This window comes from Pseudopodoces humilis, chromosome 11 (genome assembly GCF_049639895.1).
Source record: "Pseudopodoces humilis isolate 2021_Gansu_Grassland_sample_001 chromosome 11, ASM4963989v1, whole genome shotgun sequence".
Taxonomy (NCBI): domain Eukaryota; kingdom Metazoa; phylum Chordata; class Aves; order Passeriformes; family Paridae; genus Pseudopodoces; species Pseudopodoces humilis.
This window is the reverse complement of record NC_142210.1, coordinates 14,365,397-14,387,738: the sequence shown is the minus strand read 5'-3', so window position 1 is coordinate 14,387,738 and position 22,342 is coordinate 14,365,397. Positions and strand designations below refer to the sequence as shown.

The 22,342-nt window shown below is 44.3% G+C and overlaps 1 protein-coding gene across 2 annotated transcripts; it reads right to left on the bottom strand.

Annotated features, from left to right (window-relative positions):
- Positions 1 to 243: 243 nt before the first annotated feature.
- TMEM207 (transmembrane protein 207) lies at positions 244 to 4,606 on the bottom strand. 2 transcript variants are annotated; one of them, XM_005524981.2, is made up of 5 exons: positions 4,432 to 4,606; positions 2,607 to 2,644; positions 2,122 to 2,166; positions 1,536 to 1,675; positions 244 to 585 (listed from the first exon to the last, which is right to left on the bottom strand). In XM_005524981.2, the coding sequence occupies exons 1-5, from the start codon at positions 4,525 to 4,527 to the stop codon at positions 437 to 439; spliced, it is 468 nt and encodes a 155-aa protein (XP_005525038.2). In that variant the 5' UTR covers positions 4,528 to 4,606; the 3' UTR covers positions 244 to 436. The 2 variants fall into 2 exon arrangements, with proteins under 2 accessions (XP_005525038.2, XP_087917288.1); XM_088061162.1 differs by having other exon boundaries at positions 2,131 to 2,166.
- Between the last annotated feature and the right edge of the window lie 17,736 nt (positions 4,607 to 22,342).

Here is a 22,342-nt window from a genome sequence, read left to right as displayed (position 1 = left end):
AACATGACTTTGCCAGAGGGTGTTTCTTGGCACAGTGCCGAGTGAAGGAGGCAGCCCAAGCTTGAGAAGCAGCTATCAAGTCATTTATCAACATTTGGTCCTAAAATACATGGGGTTGCACCAGCTCAAGCAGCCTTAGAGAGATAAATCTAGAGGCTGAGCCAGAAACCCCAAATACAGACAGGTCTTTGAGGAAGCTTCCTGAAATCCAGAGATATTAAAATGTCAAGCTGAACTCCTGTGACAGATTCAACACATACTTTTGGCATTTATTCTGTTGCATTTAGTCCTGTCTTTCAGGTTCAGATGAAATATGTGCTGCTTTTCAGTCTCTCGGCCAACCTGTGGAAAAGGCTGATTTGATCTCACACTCCTTCAGCATGATGGAAGATCTCTGATAGACCAAGCAGGATCAATGAAAACCAACATGTGGTGTCTAGAGCTTGTTTTCCTTCATAACATCCTCATAGGATGGAGGCAATTCAGTTCCCGCAAGGCTGAAGCATGGGGCAGGAGAAGAGGAAATCTCTGCAGTCATGCAGGGGCTCAGGGATCCGGAGAATGGGCATGGAGCTGCTTCAGTAGCTGGGGAAAAAGCAAAGTCACAACTGTACAGCAGACAGGTGTGAAGGGCAAGTGTGGGAGTGAGAGGGGTGAGCCCAGGAGGAGCTGCCAAACCACTTGGAAACAAGAAGGGCATGGATGTAATTTTTGAAGTATGGCATCACAAAGTCTTTCACCACGAACTCCAGATACAAGAAGTTGGGACAGAGGAATTTGGGTGGGTTTGGGGTGGGTCCTCCCTGTGGAGACACTGTCTATGACCACACAGAAAGCAGGTAATATGTCCTCTGGGAAGGGCTTAGCCTAATGACAGGATTGGCTTTATTTTTCTTGGAGGGATGTTGTTTGGCTCAGCCTGCTGATGCTGCTGGCCATACTCCAGGTCAGTTCTGGATGCTACACAGTCATCACAGCCCAGTCCCCAAATCCTGGGTGCTCCTGGGGGAATATTGAGCGTGGCTGCCACGATGAACAGCACCCACCAGCACAATCTTTTGACAGACCCCAGGGTGTGTTAGCCAGTCAGGCTGTCTACTGAGGTGGCTTGAGTTAGACCAGTACAGTTTTGCCTGAGTGAGAAATGAAGGACATGTACTGGAAAGGGCTGCCTGACCCCAAAGCCTGTGGCTGCATGTATTGGGCTGCTGAGCGGCCTGACACTGAGGAGAAAATCCCACACACCTCCAGTGTTTGCCCGGCCAAGCCTCACTAGGCACCTTTAGGACACATGGACAACAGGGACAGCACCAAGACATGGCTCAGGGAAAAGCAGATGTGGCTTCAGCTCCCCAGTCCATGGTCTGGACATGTCCCCAAGAGGCCAGAGCTGGACACCCCACTGCTCACCAGCAGTGCAGCCCCTGCCTGCACCCCAGCACCCACTCAAGCCTGGCTGCTTTTTCCTGGGTTATGGATGGACCACAGTAAGGCCACCAGGGTCAGCAGGACCTTGCAGCAGGGGCAGGACTAACCACAAAAGGCATCCGAGCTGCTGAGGGCAAAGACAGCCACGGCGCGTCGGGGGAGGCAGCTCCGCCGCTTCAGCCAGCACTGCAGGCAGCAGCAGATCCCGCAGGACAGGAGCACGGCCAGGAAAAACAACAGCAGGAACCTAAGGCAGAGGCAGCAGGGGAGGAACAGAGCCGTCACCATCTGCGGGCAGCACCGACAGATGGCTGCACGTCCGCAAATTAACATATCCATTAACATCTTTTGCGAACAGCCCTTAAATGCTGCGGTTTCCCCACCAGCACACTGGACATGATCAAAGTCCCCAGAAACCAATGTCTCACTCCTGAGTGCTCAGCAGCCAGTGCTGGCTGGAAATTCAAACATTTCTCCCTGAAATCATCCACCGTTTTTTCCCAGCTCAGTTGTCAGCGTACAGTGAGGAGGATATGGATAAATGATTTCCATTAGTTTGTAAAGACAGAACACAGGGACAGCCCAGGAGCAATGCTCTCTAGCTATCAGTCTCTCTTAATGCCTTTCTCTCCATATATCCATCAAAGAATATTATTTGCCAGTTTTTTCCCTTCAAGCAGATCTGAAACTTACCACACATACCAGCTGCTAAAGTTTTCATCGCTCTGTCCAATGCACCTAAAAAGGGAAGAATTAAAAGGACTTTCAGTCCAGTGTGAGGAGGCTGTTGTACCCACCCCAGCACATCTACCAACACAAAGACAAGCACCACCAGTAAGCAGAAGATTGAGAAGTCTACTTCCATGAAGGGACGCCATTAAAAATTAAATTAAAAGTTTCTCTGTGTGGATGGGAGCAATGCAGATGATGCCAGAAGCAGAGTGCCACTTGTTTGCCTTTCAACACTGGCACTTGCCACCAGCATTTTTGCTGAAAACCCAAAGGGTTGCCAGCCTCCATTTCCTCTTTTGAAAAAAAACCCCAACCCTAAATGGCCTTTTCCTGGAAAAGGAAAATTCCTCTCTCATTCCTCTGCTGTGCTGGTGTGCCAGGAGCACAGCACCCCTGAAAGAGCCTGGGGAGGGGCAGCCGCGGTGGGAGAATGAAGCCACACTCACCTCTCGTCAAGCTCACAGTCCGACCCAGAGTCTGCTGACTGAAAACACACATGTAAATCACAGAGGGCAGGTATGTTTGTTTTTTACAATTTACCAATATAATTACTGCTCTTAGAGTGGGGAGTTGGAGAGGAAGAGCCATATGAGTGCTGGTCCTGCAGGGTTGAACCCAGATGTCTCCTTAGGGATCTGCCTCTCTGGGTCTCTGCTTTGAATCCAGCCAAGAGAACCTCACCAAGAGCTCAAAATATTCAATAGCTTGCAGATGAAAGCTAGGCCAAGGAGAAAGCATTCCTTTTGATGTGAAAAAGGGAAAGACAAGAGCAGGGAAATGCCAGTTGGAGTCTGAGACCTGCTCACTGCACTGGGCTTTGCTATTCAGAAATACCTGCTGAAAATGCCCCATTATCAAATTCTTGTTCTGTGGCTCATTTTTGGGGGGAGCTAATTGTGAAGACAGCAGAAAATTGGAACTGTTTTGACCAGAAGTGTGCTCTACCCAGCATTGTCCTGTTTTCAGTAGTGGTGCATCATTCCCAGAGTCAGGTTTCAGGTATTGCAAATATGTGAACCTGAAACTTGTTTTTCAGGTATATTTTCTACTCTCAGCTCAAGCCAGTTTATTTTTGTAAGCCTTGTAGATATTAGCCTCAGTTTCATACTATCTGTGCAAAAAGTAACCAGAGCAGTTCATCAGTATAATTGAATCCAATTCAATAGATTTTTTGGCTGACTCGTGTAAGGTGTGTTATTACACTTGCCCAATGTTGCTACAAGAAATTCAGATCAGGTACAGAATTGTGATAACACTGGAAAGCAGAATGAACAAGATAGAGGAATTTAGATTTATTTCTTGGAAAAAACTATTAGAATGTAATTTGTAAGTAATTACTTTGGATTTCCCTCTGCATATATCCAAAACACTTAGAGATTTTTGACTTTGAGTCAAAGCGGAAGGCTCTGTTCTGAATTAGAAATTTGAATCAAATATGCATAACTGAAAGATCACACTTTAAATATCTAATTAACAAGTTCTTTTTGTTATGCTAAGCTCAAGCCACTGTAAACAGAAAGAAATGCCCCCCCGAAATCTCTATAATGTGTCTGATCCTGTGCACACACTGCCTTTCAATCTCTAGCTTCGTCAGAGGTCCTTGGGTATAGTAAGTCTTTCATATAAAGCATTATCTGAAATTTCACAAGTGGCTGAAACCCAAATGAGGAATAGAGAAAAAGACAGAAGCTTCAACTCTTCCAGACATATCCTTTTAAAACTGAGCTAATTTGCCATGTCACACATGCACCCTGGTGCAGGATATTTTAATTATTTTGGGGTTTTTTGCACTTCAACTGATTAATAAATAACAGGTCAAAAGCAGATAGCTGATTGCTGTGATTACATGTATCCTGAGTATTCTTCATGGCTGAATGACAGTCTCTGGACTCTCTTTTATCATCCTTCAAACCAGCCCAGCAGAGCCACCTCAGTGTAGTTAAACTGCAGCAAAGTGCATCTGCTCTGAGGCAGGAATCTGTCAGAGCAGCCAAACACCCACCCACGCTGCTGAAGCCCCAAACTCTTACATTTCAATAGCCACAGACAGAATAAAGGACAAAAGTTTTCTCTTCATTAATTGGAATTTTTGTGAGCATTAAATCTCCCCCAAATTCATTAGGTCCTGAAAAAAGTCCTTCACAAAATAATAATAATAATAATAATAATAATAATAAAAAAAAGAGCTGATGACTAAATTCTATAAAAGTTGGAATCTTCCCCCCACAAAATCCCTAAAATCAGCCTGGTCCCAGTGAAGGGTTTGGTTACCTGGAAGAAGGTTAAAGACAGAACTCCAGTTCCTGCTGTGATCCATGATGTTAAACACAAAGCTCCAGGTCTCCACATTATTAATGTGAGAAACATTGGAAGAGCTTTGTTTGCAGCAGTGTTTTACCCTCTGTAATTTGGTGCTTTTAAAACTCCTCTGCACATTGTGCCTGCAGCCAAAGAACACGTTACCCAATGGCTTCCTGCGCCTCAGAAATTACCGCTAGCCAGGGAGCACATTTGGGTTTGCAGGGACACAAACAGGTGACAGAAGTTAAAGGAACACTGGTTTAAGGTCAGCACCTTGCAGTTGTTTCGGTATTTTCATAGCTGCTCACAAATTCCTGCTGCTGAGGCTTAGTTCCATATTAACCCACGGCTGCATTTAACAGGACCTGCTACAAATAAAGAGTCACTGGTGTCTGTGCAGTGGGCCACACTTCCATGGCATGCTGCCTTCAGATGGAATACTGGCCTTACAGAAAAAGCAGAGGTAGCTCTAACCATGTCCTGTGCACTGTGCCTACCACCTTAAACCTGCACCAAGGATGAAAGAAACCCTTCCCAGCCCGAGACAACCACCACCAGCACCAGTGCTGCTGTAATGCAGCTGTCAGGGTTTGCCAGGAAAATGCACCTGAAAAAAACCCCAATGCTTTTTACAAGGGACACATTTTACTGCACATTCAATTCCTATAGAGCCAGCCAGGAGATGTGGTTAAACAGGGGTAGAAGATGGTTTGCACCGTAGCTCTGATCCCCTCGGAAGGGACAATCCCAGTTTGTTCAGCAGTCAGTAATAGGTTGTCACTGGAGTTTACAGCCTGTGGCTGAAATGCACCATTAACTGTGGTTCTTCCAGATTTTAACACAGAGGGTGTTGCCATGAATATGTTTAGAGTTAAGCATTATGCTGGGATGCCATTACTTCTGTAATGATTGACAAAGCCGAGCTGCTCTTGAGATGTACCTCTGTGGCTTTGCTTCAGCTGAAAGGTCAAGAAGTCTAACCAGCTGTGATATACATGCACAACACAGGTTTGTTATTTAATGTTCAAGTTTTGCATAAACCCAGGCCAAGCCCTGGTGTTCTCTCATATTTACTTTCAGCTCAGCACTAATGAAAGACGAGCCCCTGAAATGATGCCCACTGAGAAACATCTCTCATGATGGTGCTAAGTGCATGTGCTACACAATATAAATGGTTTGAACATGCTGTCCTGCTTCAGACCAATTCTTTCCATTGTTGCTCAACAGTAAATTGCTAAACCAATTTCTTAGCTGTTTTCTTAAAGAAAAGGCTCCTGCAGTATAAAAATGTGCACAGCCTTGCTGGGAACTGTGTGACTCTTACAATTTCAGGCTTCAATGAGGTCATCCATCATTGAATTAATTTCAGTTTTCTTCCTCTCACAATTACTTCCCTCATGTCAGCACCCAGGGTACTTTCAATTTAGAGCCACCGAATGGATCAGCCCCGGTATTTCAGGGGGCAGGTACCTCAATGAGCTCCTGGTACTGAAAAATAACATGTGGCATGTGTTCTGGATCTATTTCCAGAAGAAAGGATTGAATTCTATCACTGCTCAGCTCCCGGCCTTGAGGCAAACTTTGATGTTTTCTGCTGGTTGGACCCGTACAGGGTTTGCAAGGGATGATGGCAATTTGTGAAGCCTGTCCTGCACTTCCTGTAATGATGTCAAGAGGAGAGAGAGCTGGCTTAAAGGGGATCCATGAATAGCCCTGTCTTTTGCTTCAGGAGTGATTCCAATACTGAAAAGAACTACTGCTTCATCAGGAAAACTCTCCCTGTCTATGATCAGCTGAGCAGCTTGAATACATGAATGTCATAAAGAACCTCAGCACTTGTTCTAAGACAGTCAGGACTGGACACCAAAAACCCAGAGGAGTTTTGCACTGAAATTCACGGTGGGCTGGGACCCTCCTGCTGCCCCCTGCCTGCTGTGGTACTGCTGCCTTCAGGTTTTGATAAAATGAGACCCATCTTCTGGACAGCTCTGTGTCTGAGCTCCAGCCTGAGGGATTCCTCCAGGCTTTTTGTCATCCCCTCCATGAGGAGGCATATGCACACAGACTTGCACACACACATGAAGATAACCTCTGCTCACTCCTCCCATACTTACTGCATGAAAAGTTTGGTATCTCTTTCCTCCTCAATTATATTCACCTCATTGTTGGGCTTGGGAGGCTGCTCCCTGATAGATGTTAACTCATGGCCATTAGATTAACATGCTGTTGTTTCCTCATCACCTTATGTCGTTGCTAGGTGACAAATGCATCTCTCTGGCAGCAACGGCAACTACCAAAACATACAGCGATTTATGACTGCCCATTATCGCTTTCCTTGAAGTGCCTGGTCCTTTCAGTGGGAAGAGCTGCAGTTCTAGGATCACCCAAAGGGTGACTTTTAGAGTTGCCACAGAAACCACTTCCACTGGGGGCTGGCTCTTGCTGGGTTTCATGAAAGGCATGAAAGGGAATGCAAGATGGGGAGACAGGAGGAATTTGAGAGGAGCTGATTTGATCTCAAGTCTGAGAGGACCAGGGGCATCAGGGGTCTAAATTTCAGGAAATGGGCTCTAAATTGTATTTGTGTGCTCTGGAAGTGATGGCCTATGCTTCATACAATTAATTTCAGACATGCTTTTAGATTGGGCCAAGATTTCACGGAACTTCCTTGGACTTCTGGGTTTTGGTAAGAATGGGAGGCAATTCACTGGCAAACAGATGCTCACATAAAACACCTGTAAGCACAGCTAGCAGCTTAAATTTATTTCAGGCTCTTCCTGGGCTGCCTTCAGAGCATTTAGTGGTTGCCGGGGATGACTTTTGTGAAAGCAATCACCTTGCTAGGTTCTGACCAGCCTCCCAGAACAGTCCAGAATAAGACTGTCAAAGACTCAGAAAGAGCAGAAGGAGAGTGGCAGCAGGAGAGGTGGGACATGGGACAGAATGGAGAACACACTGAGAGATGGAAGGGAGACAAGGAACATCAGGGCAGTCCCACTCTCTGCATTAAGGTCAGCTGACAAGAGTTAAGCATGTGCTCACTTTTTCTGCTGCAGTGTTTTCACGTCACCACCACAATCAATTCTTGCTCCAGTTCAAGGCCCCTGGGACCTCTCCTCGCCCTACTTGACCACACCACCATGACCATCTCAGTCTTTGCTTTTGCAGCTACACCCTTGGCATCAAGGCTCAGTCAGGGTGCCACCACCCCTCTTGGCCTGGGCTGGGATGACTCAGCAGGAGAATTCAGTTTAGCCCAAGAGATGAGCAGAGCACTGGGGAGGACTGAGCATTTCCTCTCTGCAGTGGGAGAACTAAAGCAGCTTCGGTCTCATCCTCTGCAAATGAAAGCCAAAAGGAGCTGCTCTTGTTCCTTATTCACACACTGAAATGGCTAAATCCAGCACTGGGGAGAGCTTTTTAAGCTAATGGCCAGTGCTGGCACAGGAACAAATGAGAGCAAACCAACCATGAATAAATTGAGGTTGGAAATGCAAAGAAGGTTCACCCCATCCAGAGCACCAAGGCTGAGCAGCAGCTTGTCCGTGGGAGGAGTGTGGGCATGAAACCAAACAGCTCCTGGGACACAAGTCAGCGAGCTCCCACACGACATGTAAGCACTTCAACAGGACTTGCTGACCCTGGGAGCCCTTTCCCCACCCCATGCAACCACCCCGGTGGGTCCCTAGACCCTCAAACACCTCCACGTGCACAGGAGTCAGCTGAGGTAGCCTTGGGCTTGAGGAAGCGAGGAAGGATGAACATTTTAAACCAAGCCTTGGTAGTGCTGGCACGGCCTGTTGTCTTTCAAAGGGATTATAACCAGTTGCTGGTCTCTGATGAATGCAGCCCTTTGTGAGCCTGTGTGGGGGATGTGCTGCTCAGGAGGAAGGAGAGACTTTAAATGAATGCAACAAGGATGACATTGTTCTGCTGCATCCTCCCCAGGAACGAGGCTTCGGAGGTCACCCCTCACATCTGAGGCAACTGCAGCTACCTCGTCGTGTTGGATGGCTCAGCCAGACTTTTGGCTTGCCTTGGTGTATCAGCAGGGAAAATCCAGCAGGGAAAATTCAGCAGGGGTTCAGTGAAGGCTTCTGCCCTGAAGGAGGATAAAGGAATCTCCTCTAGGTTATGCACAGGAGATTTCTCCTGTATGTGCCCGCATATCCCATGCTGAGAGCTACAGAAAACTGAATTCAATACACAGGTGTTCATATATTCATGGAAGTCAAAACTTTAAAACTACCCAAAGTCCCAACATTGAAGTTATGTGAGAAATTGCTGTGATTTGTTCAAACACTGCTGTTCCAACCTTATAATGAACACCTGAAACAAATACTGTAACAACTGAAATATTAACCTTATCTGAAAGGACTGAGGTAGCAGCTTTCTTGCTCTGGAATTCTTGCACTTTGAGAATGTATATTTCCAGCAAACATTTTGTGTGTGCTGCTGACTTTGGTGCTGACACTGCTCTCACCATTAAATACAGAAATCCATGTGCAGTGATTTACTGAGACCTGTTTTGTGGTAGGACAGGGTGAAGCTGAAAGAGTTTAGAGAAGTGGCTATTTCCTTTCCTCTTCCAAGCTGAGTTTTGTCTTTAAAACTTAAGCTGGATCCTAAGGAAAAAAAAAAAAAGGTGGAAAAGTAACAGGATTTGGGTAAGCCTAGAAGTCTTTTTGTTGTATGAGAATTCAGAGCTCAGAATTACATTTTAAGATCTACTGCACCTGAGCTGGGCTTCTCTGATTTCTGGATTGGACATTAGGACATGAGATAATTCTGAGCTTTATCACTGATTTCCCAAATACCCATGAACTTCTGTTACAGCCCCCCTGGAAAAAGAGTTTAAGAGATCTTTCGGTCTCTCCAGATGCCACTGTACCTCACACAGAACATGTCAGAAATCAGTTTAAAGGGCTGGATAACCCTCAAGAGTTAAGAACCAGAAAAGCAGAATTAAGGTTAAAGCTGATAAAATTAAAAACAGCTTGAAAAAAGAGAAAGATGAAATACACCAGAAATACAAAGTTATTGCCAGCAGAAATTTTTCTCTTTTCATTTTCTAATGTGAAATTGAAGCTGATTACAGCTACTTGAATCTGAAGCCTTTCTTTGTACTCCAACAGGTCCTCTTACTTTTAATCAGTAAAATCTGTATGTGGATTTAATAATTAAAAATTATAGTTAGGCATTAGTACTTTTTCATAATATCTCTTTTTTTGTTGTTGTTACTCGGTTCCCAGGGGCTAAGAAATTACAGTGAAAAAATTAAAAGCTTTCAGTATTTCCATCCCTGTAATTTACTTTGCTGCTGGATGTAAAAAGACAAAAGGAGAATAAATTGCTTGAAAGCAAATAGAGGCTTCATTTTCCCCTGCCTTTGAGTTACTGATATCACATTGGACACCACATGGGAGGTTTTGGCTGAGAAATTAGCATGAGACTATCTGGCACATCCTGAAACACATTTTCAAGGCAATTTTCCAGGCAGAACCGTTTAGCAGTGAATGCTGAAGTGAATCGTGATGCTGGTCATTATCAGCTGGCACGTGTGCTTCTTCAGCAGGAAACCCCACGGCCCAGGGGTTCTCTCTGCAAGAGGGGTCACACAGGGACAGGAACATCTCTCCTGTGCCCCCTGCAACACCCAGGCTCCAGGCACCACAGGAGCACCCTGTGCTGTGTCCTTGAGTGTAGGCCTAGGACTTCCTCAGATGATCCAAGTACCTACTTTTGCCACACTTGATTGCTTACCAGCTTCCCATGCATCTTGAATTCCTTCCAGGTGCCGTTTCTGGGTTTATTTTGAATTGTTGGGGGCCTCAGGTGCAGCCTGTCCCCTGCCAAGCATGCCCAGCCCACCTGGGCTGCGTGCAGGGAAGGGCAGTGATTTCAGACCCTCATTCCTCAGTTCAGAACAGGCTATAGCCACGCTCCTGTGTGCCCAGAGTTAGTGAGGGCTGATGCCAGCACTTATGGATTCAAGAAACGTGGCATCAGCAGGCTGCTCTCCAGCCTTCCTCTTGTGATGGATAAAATGCCGAATGCTCTGCCTGGGAGCACGGTGAGCTGATACTTGGGGTGAGACACTGTGTACATACCCACCTTGTGCTCCCCAAGGCTGTTGCAGCAACATGTCTGAGATCAGGGATGAAACAATGAGGTTCCTCTGGGTTTGCTTCCCCTCCCCATGAGCCTCCAAAGCCCTGTACCATGGCCAGGCTACCCTCTGGCCACCCAATTCAGAGCTCACCTCCTCTCCAGGCTGGTGCCAGGATGAGAAACAACGTCTGGAAGACCAGATGGAGAGCTTGCATCTTCCTCCCCGCTCTGCAGGAGTTTTCTGCATGTATAAACAGAGAGAGATATGGGGGATGCTTCCAGGGCAGACAGGGATTGCAAATAAGACCACGCAATAGGAAGGCTTAGCTTAGCCCTTTCTCCCCCTCAACAGCTTTACTGTTTTACTTAATCTCCCACTTTTACATCTTCCCCAAGAATATATCTGAAAAACACACTCCTGTTTATAATTTCAACACAAACAACCAGGCTCTTCACACTCCTTTATTTTAACTCACCCTTTGATTTCCCCACCGACTCCTGCTTCTGCTGTCTCGATTTCCCTCTGGCTGAGCAAAACTGTCCTAGCAACATGAATTTTCCCAAACTCATTTCCCCTTCTTAGAGACCCGCTCAAATACATCAAAACCCCTTATCTTACTCTAAAGCAGATTTTTATAGCCTCTCCATCTTCGACAGGTCTTTGCAGCTCTGAAAGCAGAAGGTGCCAACAGTCAGAGCTGCCCCTGGAACAGGTGAGGTTACTCCTGCAGGACCTGTTCAATGGGATTGGAAAATGAATTCTCCCTCCTCACTTGCTGTAATGATAATCTCCATCTTCTAGAGCAAACAAACTCCAACTGGCCAAAACTCCTTCCTTGTATTTGTGGGGGTCCTGTTTGTGCTGCAACAGCACTAAGATGTGCAGGTGCCATGGGCTGTATAAATGAAGGGCTCCTGGTATATATGAGAATCCAGATGTCAGAGAAGGGACACTTTCCATTTCCACCTGGATGTCAATCAGAATTAGATGCAGACCGATTTTTTAAATCTCCCTATTCCTACAAGGTGTTACTCCTGCATCACCTCTCTACTGTGCTACAGATATCAATGAGCTTTAATCTTATGAGAAAGGAAGAAAATATCTTCATTCCCAGCTGTGGTCTATGGACACATGATTTGAGTGACAGAACAGTCTTCCAGGGTCTCACTGGAATTGCTGGGGCTGGAACCCAGCAGTGCTGAGGTTCAACTGTGTTGTGTGAAGCTTCTACTTGTAAAAGGTATCCCTGAGGAATATCCCTCAGGAAAACCTGAGGAAGGTTTTCTAGAGGAACTTCCTTACAGCAATGCCGGTACAAACACTGAAAATCACAGCTCAGACACTCACCTCATCTCCTGTGCACAGACCTCTTCCTTGATGTTCCCATGTTCTCCTTATTCTTGCAAGCCCTGATACCAGGGGCAGAGAGAATGAGCCTAATCCCATGAGATGCAGAGTTCCCAGAGCCTGGAGGCAGGGTGGATGGTGCTGGGTCATCCTTGGGGTGATACCTGGGCAGTCTGGTCCTGCCAGGCAGAATGTTGCACCAAGGGCCTGACACTGGTGCACAGTGGGCCCTGAGTGGAGCATGACCATCTGTGAATTTACTATTCCTTCTCAAATGCTAATTAGTTATTTACATAAAACTTTGGAACATTTTAATTAGTTGTGTTAATTTAGAATTCACAGAAGAGAGCTATAAAAGTCTATTATATGGGACGCTTATTCAAATGAAGCTTGAAATGGCACATGGTGATGTACTCACAAATCTCCTGCCAACACAGTGAGAAAAACGAGAGGGTGGCCAGGCTTTGAGTGAGACAGCAGGAGATTGGCATTTCTGATGCACTGGGTAAAGCTGAGAAGCTGGTCCTGGTTAGGGAGATTGTCCTTTCCCACTTGAGGTTTCAGTCTGACAGTTCCAGATTCATATTGTCCCAATGTTGTTGCATTTGATGCGTCCTCCTCCTCAGGGGAGGATTAACAGTTCTCTCTTTTCTATCTTTTCTATCTGTCAACTATTTTCTTCTTTAACTTGTAGGAAGTCATGACTAGGTTTGATTTGGTTTGAGATGATTCAAACCATCTAAAATGGCTGACAGTTTATGGAGCCAGAGGAGCCAGAGAGATTGGCATCAGTTCATCAGTTGTGTGTCCAAAACACCCTGCTCCTCTAGGAGATTAGGTGATGCAAACAAATACGCTTCAAACACAGAGCTGACAGGTCTAGAAGCACCCCTTGCTGTGTTTCAAACTCTAGAACAGGCACCACAAGGCAGCAAACCTCTGTCCTGCTCTGCACAGGCTGTGGCAGCACCCCCAGACAGCATCGCTCTGCCATCCCACCTGTGGGCACAGCACTGGCAAGGAAGGCACTGTGCTGGTCCTGCCTCAGCTGGGCCTTTATTCTCAAGTCAGGTAGAAAAGGCTTCCTTTCATCAAGTTCATCTTTTTCACAGCACTAAACTCAATTAAAGCAAAGATGCCTGTAAGTGGCTGGACTGATAACCCTGTAAATCCAGCTATCTCTGGTTGCTACAGAATCTAAATTACCCCATCACCATTAATCCCAAGATAGAGAAATGTCCAAGCAGCTATATAAAATGAGACACTCTGCCCTAAGATTTCATCTGGCAGGGAAAACCATTTTCTGTATAAAATACGGCCCACTTTACCTCTTGAGGTTTAAGTCTTGATTCAATAAATCTATCTGGAATTACGCTATGGAAAATCATCTTCCTTGATGCAAGGCAAGTGCTAGCATCACATCCAATTGTGACAGACCTGCTGTCTGCCTGAAGAGCTTGAGGACAGCATGGAGCAAGGGAAACACAGTGGTCTATCAAAAAACTTTATAAACAGAATTCATGGGTGGTGAGATTAAAAGTGAGAGGAAACAACAAGTTCTTATGTGGTTCATGACAAAACACCTGTTTTCTTGGTGCTCACAAGATGTCTAGGAATATTTTTATGTCATTGTCTGAAAAACAACAGAACAGTAGAATCAGTGCACTAAAACAGATCCACTCCACTAAAATCAGTGGGTTAGCTGGGCTTCCTGTACTCCACTGAGGGCCCATAGTCTTGTGTTTTGCAGACTGTTGGGCACATAATGCTAGAAAGGCCATGTTTTCAGAACAGAAAGAAGGTTTGGGCTCCATAGATTCCATGGATATCTAATATCTGCTCAAACATTGCAAAATGTGATTGTACATAGCAGGGAGAGATCACAGAGGGTGGCCGGGAGAGGCAAGAGGAGACTGCCAGGAGCAAGTGACCTCTTTGTTGGTCTGCAGGTTATGCTGATAGAATAAGAAGCAGAGATAAATCCTGCTGTAAGAGCTACTCAGAAGGGGAATGGGGAATATATTGTGAAGTTCAGCTTTATGTTGTCTGGAAAAGCAGATGGACCAACCTAAGGATGGAGTACTCCGCCTGGGGATGAAATAACTAACCTGGAGGTGTCTGCTTCCATCTCTGACAGCTTCAGGGGAATGGATCAGGACACACCTCAAGAATGTGTAATCCCATGAGAATAATTTCTTGATTTGATGGAGGCCAGCCTGAGATTGTTCAGTCTTTATCAAGGAACACACTTTGAGAATCATTGCTATCATCAAGGCAAATCAGAAATATTCTCTGGGCAAGAATTTGCTTGATAACAGCAACAGAAGGGAGTGAAGCTGGAAGGCACTGTCAGCCAACTGGCAGGTAGTTCATGGGTGTCAAATCCTTTAATCCAACCTTTTAAAGCTCATCAGAAGATTTTACAGCAAGTGTATAAATGCCCTGTTAAATCCAAGGCTGCTGGAAATTATTTAGGACAAGAGCCAAACATAATCCAGAAAAAAAATTTGATATCACTTTGGAAAATTTGCAGAACCATATTTTTTGGAAAGCTTTTCTGTTATGATGCATAAACTAGATTCACACTAACAGAGGTGCAGAAGAAACATAACTCATAATTACAGTCTTACTTTCCTCTGGCTGTAGTGGGAGCCAGGGCACCAGAATTGTGCTCAGCAAAGCAATCCCTCTTTCCAGTTTTGAGCTCTTACTGTTTATTCAGAGCTTGCCCATTGACCCATCTTCCTGTCATAAACTGATTAAGTGCACATGTCAGAAGGATTGCCAGCAATCAACAGCAATCACTGGAAAAGAAAAAGGAGCTGGAGGGTATAAAACAAGCAACTTTTCACTAGTGACTTCACTGTGAAGGAGCTAGAAGTCATGGCAGGCCAGTGGCACATGTCAGGACAGTCCAGAGGAAAGATGGAAATGGCTGAGGAGCTCAGCCCAGAAGAAGTGCCCACAGCCCTGCCTCAACCTGAGTGTCAGTCCTTTTCTCCAGGTTCCTAAAGGCAGGCTCCCAGCGCGGGCTTGGGATCGTAGCACAGCATCCCCTCGCTGTGCATGAAATGCACCCCAAACCTCACTCCTACTGCCTCCTCCCCTCAGAAGTCTATCTCACACTGCCCAGGGTGAAGCCTGCATGGAGGAGCAGCTTGCAGGAGGCAGGACATGCTGCCTCTCCCTCTGAGTGGATGGAGCAGGCTCTGTCTCATCACCAAGAAATGAATTGGCTTAGTCTCAGAGTCTTCCATTGCTGGATTAAAACTTGGTTTTAATTAAACAAGGAGGAAAAGACAGAGGAGGAAGGGTAAGTCAGAGCTTGGGGTGTGGAGGCTGTGCTTCTCTTTTGTTTGTAAGTTCAGTACTTTGTGCATGAGAAGTGGTCCAGCATGGTAGAAACAGGTTCTGGAGTGAGATTATCCATAGAATCAGGGCTGGGACATCATCTCATGATGGCCAGGACTTCTTGGGACTGCAGGCAGGGTGAAAAAAGCCCAAAAACTTTCACAAAGGGGTAGATCTTTGCTCATCACCTGGGAGGGGTGAGTGGATCTACTCCATACTTCATCAGAAAACAGTTTTGCAAAGCTTGTGTACCCAGCTGATGAAGAACTGCACTTGGCAGATAGAAAATGCACAGCACATCCTGTAAACCTTTCCTGAAAGGGCATCACAAATTTATCACTCTGATTAAGTTATTTTTTTTTTTTTAGAGCATCATTTATCAGTTTAATTTAACGTTACTTCAGTTGCTAAGGAGCCATGATTGCAAACCTCCACCAAACAGGAATTTTGAACACTAATGTCTGGTCATCTAATTGGAAAATATTACAAAACTCAAGCTGAGGCCTACCCTCTTCAGCCACACTGCACAGTGAGACATGGAAATGTTCTGTATTATATATAATAACACTGTTTATTAGTCAAGACTTGTAACTGTTGGAGAGAACAGCAAAATCACAAAAGGCTCAGTAGAAGAGACTTGCAAATTAGTCTCATTACTCTTGAAATTGAACTGCTTTCCATGCTCCTGGCAGAGATACCTCAAGGATACCGAGATTGCCTGTGTATTGCATTTCAGATCATGATCATTCTGCTTTACACAGTAATGTACTAAGTCTCCATCAGGCCAGTGATGGGAAGGGGGATGTTTACTTAGTGATGTGTGAAATGATGAATAAATCTTCAGGAATTATTTTGAGGGAGAGGGTAGTGAGGGAAGAGTTTTATTACATTCCTGGATCATCACCAGAAATCTGCAGAAAACTGCAGAAATCCAGAAATTTTGCACATCTTTCAAATAATGAGCATCAAATGGGAAAAAAAAAAAAAAAAAAGAAGGTTCAATGCTGGTTCAAATTTCTGCACTACCAAAAATGTTCCTTCATTTCAATTAAATCTTGACCTATTTTTAATCAAAAGAGCCTGCTGTGTTTTTCTGCCTCAGAAGACTGACACTGCCAGCAGGATGCTGCAGTCTCAGGTCCCAGCTCCCTGGGGAGTGGTGGAGGCTTTCCTCAGGGCCACAGGGTGTGTGGGGACCACTCCACGGGGCCATGGACTGCATCCCACCTTGTCCAGAGGCTCTGTCCCCACTGCCACCCCTGCAGGACACTTACCTGGTGTCACACAGGAGGTCTCAGATGAACCAGCACTGGAACCCTAAGAATGAATCAGGCCCTTCAGCTCCCAGCCCAGGCTGGGTCACTGCACTGGACCCACTGTGGGATCACAAAAAGGGACCTGAGCTGGCACTGAGAGGGACAAGGCAGAGAGACAGGTCAGTAATTTTTCTAGATGAATATTTTTCAAAGAAAAAAAGATAGAGCAATGTTTTGAATAAGCTCCTGTGACATAAATAATAAATAAGCAATATAAGCTGTATATACAGACATATACACATACATGCATGCATTATGGAGAGCTCTTCTTTACTCATTAATTCCCTCAGGAGTTAGAAAATCACAGCTAAAAACAATCATTTGTATGCAGAGATAGACTGCACAGAGAGACAGAATTTTCTGTTCTTACCAAGACAATGCTTTTTGGAAAAACCCCAACAAATTAATGTGAGCCATACTCAATAATTTTGTTTAAACAAACAGCAGAAGAGATATTTTCAAAAAGTAAGGAAATAAAAAAACTGATTGATTTTTGTATTTGTAATTTCATAAGCTTTGATTTTATAACACTGTTCTCAACACCTAAGCAATTCAACCCTTGTATACTTCTAAAAAACTGAGAGTTTATTGCACTAGCATGAAACGGGCTGGTAGTCACCAGAAAAAAAAGGTAGAACTCCACATATTTAATTTTAAGAGTATTTAGAACAATCTTTCCACTTTTTTGATTCATTACCAAAGCCAAAGGGTTCCCAGCTCTCCCAGGTAAACTCGTGTGTCTGACAAGTGGGCAGGTGAGCCCTGAGCCAGCAGCTCTCCTTGTCCCTGCCACTCCCTGCTCTCCCCACCAGCCATGGTGGGCACAGGCAGCCCCACTGCTGTCCCAGCACTTCCACTTCAGGTCACAGCTTTAAACCACAAGGCACGAATCCTTGAGCAATAATGTTCCATCTGTTATTGCATAATTTGCTGAGCATATAAAAATTGTGAAGATTAGGATAGTGTTGACCACCAGAATGAGTTTGATGATACTGACTGATTTAAAAAAAAATAAATGTTTTCTCTGGACATTGGGAGGATGAGATGCTCCCTTAACACGTGATGGGACTTTCAATCAGTATTTCCATCCATGATTTTTCCTAGGTTTTTGCAGCATCCCCCTGACTTTATTTCTGATCTTGAACACTGAAGGTTTAATCAATCATTGTTCCTCCTGCTTCTGGAATCTAAGTGGTTCAAAGCACTTGTATTTACTGAATGTCATTAGGCCATGGTGATGAAGTAGCTCTGCATGGATCTTTAATCCACTCCTTGTTATAAAAAAACCCCATAAGATAGAGCTGTCTCTACCTGGAAGCATTTTATCAGTTGAAACCCTGGACACTGCTTGGAGGGGAAAAGGACTGATCTTCCACATTTTTCTTGGCTAATCTTAAGGTTAATAGGAAGAGGACAACAGATGCTTTGTGAATTATTGCTTTGCAAATAAACTTTCTTTTTTTGTTGAAGGCAGGGCTGGAATGTTCCTTGTTTTGTTACATAAACCAGCAGTAGTTGATTTGATCCATAGTACCACCAAATTTTATCTACTGCACGCCTGGAGAGTTGTTTCAGGGGGAGATGACAGATGCTACCAGCAATAACAAAAGCACAAGCCCTTTGGATATGTAACTGAAATGCAAAAGACTTGCTTAGCTACTTCCAGAGGTACAGGCACACCTGGCTGCAGCAGGAGAGGGAAATTGGAGAGCTGCTCCCTGGGGACTTGAACAGCTCCCTCTCCTGCAGGCAGCAGTGCAGGGAGCCTGTGGGATTCACAAGCTCTGCTGCTGGGTGTCCATGCTCTGCTTTAGGCAAGTCTCTAGCAATCCCCTCAGCTTGGTTTTTCACTGTATTGAACAAACCCCAGCGAGGACTTGTGCCATGGGTTTTCAGAATCCCAGATCCACAGAGCCACAAAATTTCACGGTGCCAAACACTCCCATGATAGGGCTCATCAGAAGTTAACTAATGATAATATCTGTCATAAATACTTTTGGGAATGGCAAAACATCAGCCTGCATTGCAGTTGTGTCTCATTCTTTGCAAATACATGCTGAATATTTTTAACAAATAATTATTACTCTTCAGACTCTCCCCTTCAAGATATTCCCCAGTGACAATTTTTGCTTCACATCGAAAGAAATTGGTTCTTCATTCAACAGATTAAATGTTTGCCAGAATGGCATATTAAGAATCATAGAATGGTTTGGGTTGGAAAAGACCTTAAAGATGATCCAGTTCCAACACTTCTGCTGTGGGCAGGGACACCCTTCACTACACCAGGTTGCTCAGAGCCCTGTCCAACCTGGCCTTGAGCACTTCCAGGTATGGGGCATCCAAAACTTCTCTGGGCAGCCTGTGCCAGCTTCTCACCACCTTCATGGTAAAGAATTTCTTCCTAACATTTAATGTAAAAGAAACTGAACTCTCTGCCTCTCTACTGCCAGGCAGGGTGTGGCTTTAGCTGGGGGAAGGGACCCAAGAGTTCATCAGGCAGGAACTGCCCTGAGCCTTCCCTGAATCCCCAACAAATAATCCCACAGTGGTTTTGCCCTGAACATCTGGAACACTTACGTTGTTTGGGCAAATCATCAGTAAGCACTACCTTCCCTATATGTAAAAAAGCACTTAAACTTTTCCTTAATTTGCAGATTCCTATTTAAGGTTAAATTCATGTTTAGACAACAAGCAACTCTTCTTCTTTTAATTAAGATTTATACAGGTTCCCATGTGTAGATGAAGCAATGGAGTCCTAATGAGCAGAGAGTCTAATTATGATCATTCTGTAATTGTGGTGTGCCTCAGAATAAAACAGTTATGTTGCCAGATAATGGACTAAGGAGCACCAAAGAAGTAGTAAAAAATGTCTGTAAAAAACTCCTGCAGTTCTTATGAGGACAGGCCTGCACGTGAACACCTCCATGTAGTATTCAAACATGTATAATGGAATATAGAATGCAATATGTCCAAAGATTTATATCAAGGTGTTGGAAGCGGCTGAAGGTCAAGGGCATACCAAAAGCAATGGAATTAATTATTAATGTGAAACAGAAGAAAATAAGCCAGAGACAGCTGCATGAAGTGATTTAGGAGACAGATTAAAAATATAAAAAGGGAAGTCAGTGGGAGGCAACATTGGGAAAATGATCAACATCCACCACAATATAGGTCCCATCGGCTGAAACCAGCTCCCTCCACGTTCTGATTGATGAAATACACCAGAGTCCGATATTTTTTCTTGCCTAAATGACCAGCTCTAATCATGAGCTCTACACATTGCTGCTTTCTTCATCATTCAGCTGGTCAGGAAAGAAAAGATAATTACAGAATGTTTGTTTAGTAATTGTCTGCTTCTATTTTGGAGTTTGTTTCTGGTGCTAACGAATGCGACTCCATTATGTCATTTATCATGTGAACAGTCAGGTTGAGGAACATTTTAAATCAGGAACTATTTTGGTTTGCATGAGAAATAACCCCACAGAACAACTGACAGCATGTGTGAGCAGAAAAATTCCATGCCTGAAAAGGATAGGTTAGGTGATTTCACCAGATAAAAAGCTTAAGGAAATATCTTTTCACCAGCAGAATGTTCATGGAAAAGGGGAGAGTTGTAGCCCCATATTTTTCCTCACAAGGAAGTCCAGATTTGAAGTTATTTACCTGGCTTGCTAGATAACATTTGTTTTTCTATTACCTTTTCTGCTATCATCCTTTGAAAAGGAGAACTTCCATTTCATTGGATGTGATAAAAATTGTACTTTAAACCTGACTTATGTACAGGTAGCACAGGTTGTAAATACATCTCAGGTGTGGCAAGAGCAGAAAAGTCGAGCTAAATGAAAGAATCAACCAGATGTTACCCACAGATATATCTGGAAAGTGATTGGGAGTCTCAGCTTATTTATAAACAGCTCCCTCCCCATGAGCCTGTGTTGATACCCAAAACACTAAATTTCCTGTGTTATACTGTAGCAGCAGGTATATGATGTTTTCCTGACTTAATTCAGCCCAATCCAATGCACTTGTCCATTAGGGTGGGCCCTCACGTATTCCCCATCCTATGGACAGGTGTAATTCTTGGTGAGCCTGAACAAGGTGGCTGGGGCTCAGTCAAAAGGCTACTGGGAGCACACAGCCATGTGAGAACAAGCTGGAAATTTCCTCCAAGGGTATTTTTCAACCTCAGTTTGCTAGCTGATTTCACAACTGTGGTTGAGAAACCTGTCTGTTTGTGACTGGCCAAAGAAAAAACCCCATCCATTTAATAGGGTGTCCTCCCAGTAATAGTGGAACAGAAGCTGTTTGACAATACTTTGGGTAATGTCTTGAGGACTGTAGATGACTAATAATAGCAGCGCCTTTTTTCCAGAAATATGAAAGTCATAAAAAATGATGGTTTAGAGGGACCAAAACTATTTATAAACTGAAGAAGAATTCAGTGAAGAGTTTTGACTAAAAAGGAGTGGAGGGGAGAATTTTAATGTGCTTGAAATAGAAGTCAAAATCTTAAAGAAAAAAATGCAAATCTGAAGTATTTTAAGTGGTTTTAAAAAAAGTTAAGTGGCTCAAACATGAAAGGACACCTTTTGTTTCAGATCAGATGAAGATTTTATGTTTACCAGGATGAAAAACCTTGATTTGAAATGTCCTCTAAGTTCAGCCTTCTCAGGATGGGTAGAGGACTCCAGTTCACCCAGGATCTTTCATCCATGCTACATACAGAGAAACAGTAATACAGGGAATGTTAACTGAAAAAATTTAAAAGTTCTCAGGAGCATTGACTTCCATCATAGGGTTTATTGTTCATTTCCTTTTGGCCAATTACTCTCTTCAGAAATGTCTCCGGCATATTATGAAGATGAAGTGTTAAACCTGGGAGGTCGTTTCACTTGCAGCCTGTCGAGAACATCTTTCCATTGCTGGTTAACGACTTGTGAACTTCATTGTCAGATGCTGCTCTGAGACTTTGCATCTCCCAGCTGATGGCTCTGTGCCATGAGCCGAGCAACTGCCGGGCTTTGAGGGTGCCTCTCGCCCTTGTGAAATTCGAGTTCATTCTTTTTCTGCTCCCCGCGCTTTCTCCCTGCAAATTTATGACTTGCTAACAAATGCGTTGCTCTTGATTCCCTCCTCTTCAGTGATCTTTAAGATCTCTCATTTCATAAGGAAGAGGCAGGTGGGAGATCTGATCCAAAAAAGAGAAGTTTCCATAAGCATGACTTGTGGAGTAAGGCTGCCTGTATATCCATCCAATTTCCATTGACTTAATTCAGTCTTTTTTTGTCAAGTTGCACAGCAGTAGTTAACTGCCCTAACCGAAGTGTTTTCCTCAAGATGCCCACATTCCTGTGAGAGATGGAGGTTTTATCCACACATGCAGGCAGCAGCCTTTCATCATTCTCCATATAAATGGAATACTTCCTCTGCTTGCCTTTACAGCTGTTCTCTGAACACCATCCAAAAAACTAATGAAATGTTCCTGTGGCTCACCCATTCCTCCAAAAACCTTTGTCCAGACTTGTTTTATCCTGGGAGGCCAACAATATTTTTTACACCTTTGCTTGGCACAGGGCTACTTTGTGCTGATCTGGCACCTGGGAATCAATAGCAGTCAGGGTGGGGGGAATTACAGCACGTTCATAGCAATTGTGTAAATGCAAATTTATTACTCCAAAATCCTCTCTAATGTAAATCCAGTGAGGTCAATAGAGGTAGAGCAAAACTGGCCATTCTGCTTCATCTATTATCCTCA

Coding starts and splice junctions, on each gene's coding strand:
- TMEM207 (XM_005524981.2), bottom strand. CDS start 4,527: ATGTTTCTCACATTAATAATGTGGAGACCTGGAGCTTTGTGTTTAACA. Junction 2,645..4,431: donor TGTCTTTAACCTTCTTCCAG/GTAACCAAACCC, acceptor GTGTGTTTTCAG/TCAGCAGACTCTGGGTCGGA. Junction 1,676..2,121: donor TTTAGCAGCTGGTATGTGTG/GTAAGTTTCAGA, acceptor CCTCTGCCTTAG/GTTCCTGCTGTTGTTTTTCC.